Genomic DNA, 8,970 nt, shown 5'->3' with positions numbered 1-8,970 from the left:
AGCAGAGGCCCTGCAGGGGGTGAGTGTGTGCTACTGGATGCCAGTCCCTGGTCAAAGCGCAGGACAGGCTTCTGAGTTTACAGGCAGGAAGGGATGATTAGTGTTGGTGGAGCCCCAGGAACCCTGCGCTCTGAGGAATTCTGAGCGCTTGGGTCATAATTGACCCCGGCAACGCCAGAGGACGTTCGGGGCAGAGAAGTGGATATGGTGATGGACGCGCTTTTCAGAGCTGGTCCGATGGATCACTGAAGTGGCCACGATGTGGTCCTGGTTTGGAGGCCTGGGCTCAGGCTTGGGCCACTTCTTGGGTCAGGTGGGGAGCAGCTTGGCTTTCCTCACCGGCCATAGCTCCAGCTTCGCCGGGGAAATGCTTCTGGATGACTTAGGAGACCCAGAAGCAGCTTTACATCATTCTTGGAGAAAGGAAATGGAAACTACTGATTCCACACTAAGATGTGAGAATGAAAGACTGAAAGAGTATTGTACTGACCTGGAAGAAAAGCATGAAGCATCAGAGCTACAAATAAACCATCAGTCTGTAAGTTACCAAAACCAACTGCAACAGAAAGAGGTAGAGATCAGCCATCTTAAAGCAGGACAGATTGTACTGCAAGATCAAATGTTCCAACTACAGGCAGCCGCTCAATCAGTACACTCGGGAGCTTGTGGTGTGCCAACAACAACTGCACCGGCTCCGTTCGGTTCCCTGATCAGTAGTCATTTTTCAGCCTTTCGTGATGACGACATGGACTCTAGTGACATAATCTTATCACAACAAGAAACAAACAGATTATCAACTGAAGCTGCAAAACATGAATCTGAAGCTGGCCACTCGAGGCAGATTGCTGAGGCTCAGGGAACACACCATTCTGACTCAAGTGAAATCTGCAAAGTACAAAATACTGTCAAGACTCTTCAACCAAACCAAAGTCCAGACATATATGATCATCAGCATGAAATTTCGGTTTGGGAGCAGAGTTCTACTGTGGCAGAAAAGGGAAAAATCCTTCCTCAGAGCTCAGCAGTGGAAGAAGTGTTCAGGCTTCAACAAGCCCTGGCTGATGCGGAGAAGGAAATCGTGAGACTAAATGGTTTAAACCAGGATAACCGTCTTGCTGAAGACCATCTGAAACTTAAAATGCATGTTGAAGCTTTAGAAAAAGAGAAGGCATCATTGAGTCAAGAAAAAGAGGAACTTCAGATGTCACTGTCAAAATGGAGCTGTGACTACCAAGTCATGAAAAACAGAGCTTCAACAGACATGAATTTGAATGTACAATTACTAGACTTAAAACTTCACTTGAAGGCAAAGGAGGAAGAACTGAATCAGACTATCAATGAAAAGAAAATGCTGATAGCCGAGTTAGAAGAACTGGATCATCAGAATCAGGAAGCTACAAAGCACATGATTTTGATACAAGAGGAGCTATCCAAACAACGAAATGAAGGAGACCTTGTCATCAAGTTGTTGGAACAAGGTCTAGATGATGAAAAAAAGAGAGTCCATCAACTTGAGGATGATCAAATGAACATATCCCAAGAGTTGCATGTGCAGAAGGAGAAGTTAACTGAGAACGCACAGAGCCTCAGTGATTTGCATTTAACTAAGCAGAAGCTTGAAGGTAAAGTAGAAGATTTAGTAGATCAGCTAAATCAGTCACAAAAAAATAGTTTAAACATCCAGCAGGAAAACCTTGGGCTTAAGGATCACATTAGACAACTTGAAGATGAGCTGTCTGGATTTAAGAGCAAGTATCGAACTTCTCTGAATGAAGACTCTAACAGTCATTGTAAGGATGACATGCTTAAAGAACGAGAAGCTGAAGTTAGCAACTTAAGGCAAAATCTTTCTGAAGAGGAACAGCGCAATGAAAATTTAAAGAAAGTTGCTGTTGAACTCAAAACGGAAAATGAAATGTTGATTTTAGCACGTGACGATGTAAGGCGTAAGTTGGAAGAATCTATTGCTGCTTACAATCAAATCTCTCAAGAAAAAGACACTATCACGGAGACTCTCAAAAGAGACAAAGAAGAGATTGAAGCCAAACTGCACCAGGCAGAAAAAAGACTGTTGGAAGAAGCAAATAATCACAGGCAGACTATTCAGGAACTCTCCAATGCACATAATTTGAATACCTCTGCCTTAAAGCTGAAACACGAATGTGCAGTTCGACTCATCCAAGAGAAGGACTTTGAAATAGCAGGACTCAAAAAGAATATTGAGCAAATGACTGCTGATGAAAAAGAAACTGATGAAATTTTGGCATCTTATGTAGAAGAAGAGGAGCGATTGATACAAGTCATAAATGAGAAAGAAGTTTTTATTGAAAAACTCGAAGAAAAAAGTTCACAACTACAAAAGGATTTAGATAAGTGTTCTCAGGCCTTAGGAGAAAATGAAACTTTAAGGCAATCCATCGAAAGAAAGGACAAAAGTCTTACCTACATGAGAGCAGAAAACAACTATCTGCGAGTAGAATTGGAAATACTTAGGGAACAGCACAATCAAGCTGTACCAGTGGCTGAGCCTACAGCTCTTGATGCTGTCACAGAACTAGAATTGGAGGTATCTCAACTGAATATAGTCAAAAATCATCTGGAAGATGAAATTCAAGACCACCTGAATATCATTGAAAACCAAAACCAGCGTAAAATGCAACTACTTCAGTCTTTACAGGAGCAGAAGGAGGAAATGGATGAATTTAAGTACAAATATGAGCAGATGAATGCTGCGCATAGCCAGTTAATTTTAGAAAAAGAGGAGGAAATTAAGAACTTGCAGAAAACTATTGAAGAACTAAAAGCCCAGTTGCCTGGAGAGAAAGGAGATGCTCAAACATTGAATTCTGATATTTTTCAAGAGACCAAAGTAAAAATCCTAAGAGAAAAAGAGGTTCAACACTTACGGGACCAAGAATTACGCCTAAACCGGGAGCTAGAAAGGCTACGCAGCCATCTCTTGGAATCAGAAGAGTCTTACACCCAGGAAATTTTGGCTGCAGAAGACAAAGAAAAACAGTCAATAGCTGAATGGAAGAACAAGGCCGAAAAGCTAGAAGGAGAAGTATCATCATTGCAGGAACGTTTGGATGAAGCAAATGCTCTGTTGGATTCTGCTTCCAGACTGAGAGAAGACTTAGATCTCAAGGAAGAACAGATGGAAGAACTGAAAAAACAAAACGAGCTCCGAAAAGAAATGTTGGACCATGCACAACAGAAATTGTCGACTTTGGTCAACAGCGCAGAAGGAAAAGTGGACAAAGTCCTCATGCGAAACCTTTTTATCGGTCATTTCCAGACACCAAAGGACAAACGTCCTGAAGTATTGCAGGTGATGGGGAGCATCCTGGACATTCCGAAGGACGAAATGGAGCAGTTGCTGAATAACGATCATGGTGGTGTCAGTAAGTGGATGAGTTGTTTTGGTTCCACGTTCTGCAGCTGTGCCTCTTGGTAACCTAGCTGGAGTTGGACTTGGTGGACCTGGGCATCCTCTTGTTAAACCCATTGCAGATTTCATGCCCACCTTTACACCACTGCCAGTGTCCCCGGACAATAGTGCCAGAGTTGTACTCCAGGATCTTCTAAATATTTAGCATTTGAAAGAAGCCATAACCCTTTTTTACGTTTTACAGCATGGCCTTTTGAAAAAGTACTCATGTGTTTGTAGACAAAAAGAGAAAGCAAAAAAGCTGGTATATGTAAGTGTATAGCTACTAGGTATTTTATTTTATTTTTTTTAGTTGTTGTTGTTGTTGTTGTGATTTTTTGCTATAGTACTTTTTAAAAAATTTGTTTTGTTTTTTGTAGCACTTTTTGTTTCTAGAATTTTGTTCCAATGTAGCAGATAATCATCACCCGTTATCAATTCTGATGTACTTTTGTGAGCAACTGTACAGAGCAGCCTTCTTGAACCACTAGTTCCAACCTCTTTTTTTTAAAACAATAATAATATTTCTTAAATTTAATGGCATTAAGATAAAAACGATACATGTAATTACAGGAAACAAGAAAAATCCAACCCATAAGAAGGATGTCTCAGATTTAGAGTACATGAAAACCAAACATAATGTTGCAAAAAGTTGAGAATATTTAGTTTATCCAAGATAACATTGTACAACGACCACGCGAAAATTCCAATGGGGAGGACCTAAACATGAAGCTTAGTGGATAAATTCTAAGATGCTTTGAATCCAAATTCTATGACCCCTATCCATTTTGCTTATTTCCATTTCTATACGAAAGTCACTTCACATTAATTCAGTTTTCCAGATGATAAATATGTCCAGAAGGAAGAGTATTTTTATGAGTCAACCCCGAAGTGGGATCACAGGATCCATTGCCAATGGAAAAGTTAATTAGTAAGAATGTATCATTAAATATCTGGACTGCTTATCTACATACTATTGGGGGCCCTACAATAATTCTTATAAACACATTTTATAAAACATTTGATCAAAACAAGTTGGGGAGAGAAATAAGCTAACAACAGTTTTTGAAAGATGAAAAGCTTTAAAATAGGAGTAGTTATAACCTTTTGATAAATTAAGGTAAAAGATGAATCAAAAGTTTCCAGCTTAAGTAGGTGAAATCAGAGAAGAGAAAAAGCAGATTGCATAGCACATACTTCTCTGACACCTGCAGTTTCTAAAACCATTCAGAACATTTTTGTTAAAATTAATTTAAACAAAATTTAATATATTTTTAAATATAAATTATATCATCATTTAATATAAATTAACCTAATTTAAATTAATTTTACTAGTAGTATTATTTAAACTTCTTTTATTAATACTATGGTTTGATTTAAATTTATTTTATTAATTGATATTGTTTATTAACTTATATTAAATTATAGTATGATTTATATTTAAAAACTCATTAAATTTTATTTAAATTAATACAATTTAACAAAGTAAATTTAACATAATATAGATTGAATTATTTAATATTGACTATATAATTTAATATAAATGTCAATAAAGTTAATTTTAATAAAAATGCTCTTAGTTGTTTTGGAAATTACAGGTGGCAGTGAAGTATTAGCTATATTATCTTCTTTTTCCTCCTCTTTGATTGTACCTAACTTAAGCTAGAACCTTTTGGTTCATCTTTTGTTTTACTTTACAAAAATTAAAAAAAGGAAGAAAAACACCTAGTAGCTACACACATATCAGCTTTTCCTTTCTTATTTCTAAATTTCACCTTAACATTTACATTATTTTACCAAAATTAAGATGCCATCGGTTGTTACTCCTGAGAAGAATATCAAAGTATATATTTTGCTTCGACCTGCCAAATTACTTGGAATCTTATTCCAGTAGACTTCACATGGTTGGGAAAAGCAGAGTTCAGATTTGTCATGAGAGATTTTTATATATTCGGCTCACTCCATTGTGTCTAGGTGAGCCTTTGGGTTTCAATGCCTGGAAACACACTTCTTATATTTCAGAATTGAAGAGCTCTTGGAAACAGCAACCTCACTGCATTCTTGAGAAAAATATGTTATACGGGTACTCAGAAAATGACAAAGATTAATATAGATTCAAGATTTTTTTTAAGACAAGGGGTTTAATGGAGAAAACAGCAAGATAGCCTTAGAAATTTCATACTCCCTGCATTCTTAGGAAAAGCTTCTATATTGTAAAGAATAACACCAAACAGAAAAGTTCCCAAGAAAATATTGTGCTTTCAGTTTCCTTGTCTCATAAATTTTATTAAAGTTTCATTAAAGACCCTGTATTTGCTAGCCTTTTTATTGAATACTTTTTTGAGATATTCTATTAATGTCTATGACTGGATTTTATTTGGTCTCACATTAATGTCGCCCCCTGTGACAAAGGGTACATGGGAGGCAGGCAGGATCAGCCTGTCCTCTCCGAGGCACCAGCTGTCGGAACCAGGCTCTGACAGAGGTAGTGAAGGGCACTAGCGTCTGTCTCCTGGACTGAGCGAGAGGGTAAGTATCTGAGTAATATTAATTGTGTATAAATGCCACATTTTTTATGCATTCATCTACTAAGTTGTTTCCACAATTTAGCTAATGTGAATTTTGCTGCTATAAACATTGACGTGGCTGTGTCCCTGTACTATGCAGTTTTTAAGTCCTTTGGGTATAGACCAAAAAGAGGGATAGCTAGGTCAAATGGTGGTTCTATTCCCAAATTTCCAAGGAATCTCCAAACTGCTCTCCATATTGGCTCCACCAATCTACAGTCCCACCGACAGTGTAGGAGTGTACATTTTTCCTGAAATCCTCACCAACACTTATCGTTGTTGTCTTCATCATAGCTGCCATTTTCAACAATCGCTGACATTCTAACTGGAGTGAGGTGCAATTAAACCCCTCTCTCTCACCATGCACAAAACTCCACTCAAATGAATCAAGGACCTAGGAATAAAACCAGAGAGCTTCATGTAACAGAAGAAAAAGTAGGCCCTAATTCCAATCATATGGGATTAGTCCCAAAATTCCTTAATAAGACTCCTATAGCACAAGAATTAAAATCAAGTATCAATAAATGAGATAGATTCAAACTAAAAAAGTTTCTTCTCCACAAAACAAACAATCTGGGAGGTGAATAGAGATCCTACATCTTGGGAGAAAATTTTTGCCCCATCACACATCAGATAGAGCACTAATCTCTAGGGCATAGAAAGAACTCACAAATCTGAATAACACACACACACACACACACACACACACACACACACACAAACAAATAAATAAATAAATAAAATAAAATAACTTGGGCATCCTCTTTTTAAACCCATCGCAGATTTCATGCCCACCTTCACACCACTGCCAGTGTCCCCGGACAACAGTGCCAGACTTGTACTCTAGGATCTTCTAAATATTTAGCACTTTAAAGAAGCCATAACCCTTTTTGATGTTTTACAGCATGGCCTTTTGCAAAAGAACTCTGTATTTGTAGACAAAAAGAGAAAGAAAAAAGGCTGATATATATATGTATATAGATACTAGGTTTTTTTTTTTTTTTTGCATCTTGTTGTAGTTTTTTTTTTTTTTTGCTATAGCTCTTTTTAAAAATTTTGTTTTGTTTGCTGTAGCACTTTTTGTTTATAAAATTTTGCTCCAGTGTAGCAGGTAATCATCACCAGTCTTCAATTCTGATGTACTTTTGTAAGCAACTGTACAGAGCAGCATTAGTGAACCATTAGCTCCAAACTCTTTTTTTTTTAAAATGATTATATTTGTTAAATTTAATGGCATTAAGATAAAAATGATACATTTAAATAACAGGAAAGATGAAAAATCCAAACCACCTGAGGGAGATCTCAGATTTAGAGAAGAAGAAAACCAAATATGATGTTGCAAAATGTTGAGAATATTTAGTTTATCCCAAATAACCTGGTACAAGTACTGAAAGAAAATTCCAGCGCAGAGGGCCTTATCATGAAGCTTAGTGGATAAATTCTAAGATACTTTTAATCCAAATACTATGACCCCTATCCATTTTACTTATTTCCATTTCTATAGAAAAGTCACCTCACATTAATTTAGTTTTCCAGATGTTAAATATGTCCAGAAGTAAGAGTATTTTTATGAGTCAACCCCAAAGTGGAATCACATGATCCACTGCCAATGGAAAAGTTACTTAGTAAGAATATTTCATTAAATATCTGGGCTGTTTATCTACATACTTTGGGGGCTCTACAATAATGGCTATCAACACATTTTTTAAAACATTTGATCAAAAAAATTGGGGGAGAGAAAGAAGCTAACATCGGTTTTTGAAAGAGGAAAGGCTTTAAAAAAGGAGTAGTTTCAACCTTTTCGTAAATTAAGGTAAAAGATAATCAAAAGTTTCTAGCTTAAGTAGGTGAAATCAGAGAAGAGAAAAAGCAGATTGCATAGCACATACTTCTCTAACACCTGTAGTTTCTAAAACCATTCAGAATATTTTTATTAAAATTAATTCAAATAAAATTTAATAAATTTTTAAATATAAATTATATTATCATTTAATATAAATTGATCTAATTTAAATTTATTTTATTAATTAATATTGTTTAAATTTATTTTATTAATACTATTGTTTGATTTACATTTATTTTCTTAATTGATTTTTTAAATTAATTTTGACTAAATTTTAGATTGATTTATATTTAAAAGCTCATTAAATTTCATTTAAATTAATACAATTTAACAAAGTCAATTTAAATAACATTCAATATAGATTAAATCATTTAATATTAACTATATAATATAATAAAAAAATTAATAAAATTAATTTTAATAAGAATCCTCTTAGTGGTTTTAGAAACTACAGGTGTCTGAGAAATATTAGCAAAAGCAATTCTAAGCAGGAAGTGTGAATCTGGCGGTATAGCGATACCAGATTTCAAACTGTACTACAGAGCAAGAGTAACCAAAACAGCATGGTACTGGTACCAAAACAGGCGGGTGAACCAATGGTACAGAATAGAGGACACAGAGACCAATCCACAAAATTACAACTTTCTTATATTTGATAAAGGGGCTAAAAGCATGCAATGGAGGAAGGATAGCGTCTTCAACAAATGGTGCTGGGAAAACGGGAAATCCATATACAACAAAATGAAACTGAATCCCTTTCTCTCGCCATGCACAAAAGTTAACACAAAATGGATCAAAGAGCTTGATATCAAATCAGAGACTCTGCATCTCATAGAAGAAAAAGTTGGCTCCGATCCACATATTGTGGTGCCGGGCTCCAAATTCCTTAATAGGACATCCATAGCACAAGAGTTAATAACAAGAATCAACAAATGGGACTGACTTAAACTAAAAAGGTTTTTTTTTCTTTTTTTTTTCTTCTCAGCAAGAGAAACAATAAGAGAGGTAAATAGGGAGCCTACATCCTGGGAACAAATTTTTACTCCTCACACTTCAGATAGAGCCCTAATATCCAGAGTATACAAAGAACTCAAAAAATTAAACCATAAGATAACAAATAACCCAATCAA

The 8,970-nt window shown here is 35.9% G+C and overlaps 1 protein-coding gene across 1 annotated transcript; it reads left to right on the top strand.

Annotated features, from left to right (window-relative positions):
* Positions 1-259: 259 nt before the first annotated feature.
* LOC308649487 (thyroid receptor-interacting protein 11-like) lies at positions 260-3,457 on the top strand (the record flags this gene model as incomplete). The annotated part of the gene is made up of 3 exons (XM_081295020.1): positions 260-904; positions 986-2,973; positions 3,241-3,457. The coding sequence occupies 3 exons, from the start codon at positions 260-262 to the stop codon at positions 3,455-3,457; spliced, it is 2,850 nt and encodes a 949-aa protein (XP_081151146.1).
* Between the last annotated feature and the right edge of the window lie 5,513 nt (positions 3,458-8,970).

This window comes from Spermophilus citellus, assembly GCF_964194105.1.
Source record: "Spermophilus citellus genome assembly, chromosome: 5".
NCBI classification, from domain to species: Eukaryota; Metazoa; Chordata; class Mammalia; order Rodentia; family Sciuridae; genus Spermophilus; species Spermophilus citellus.
Note: the sequence above shows the minus strand (reverse complement) of the source record. Positions and strands in the feature narration are given on the sequence as shown.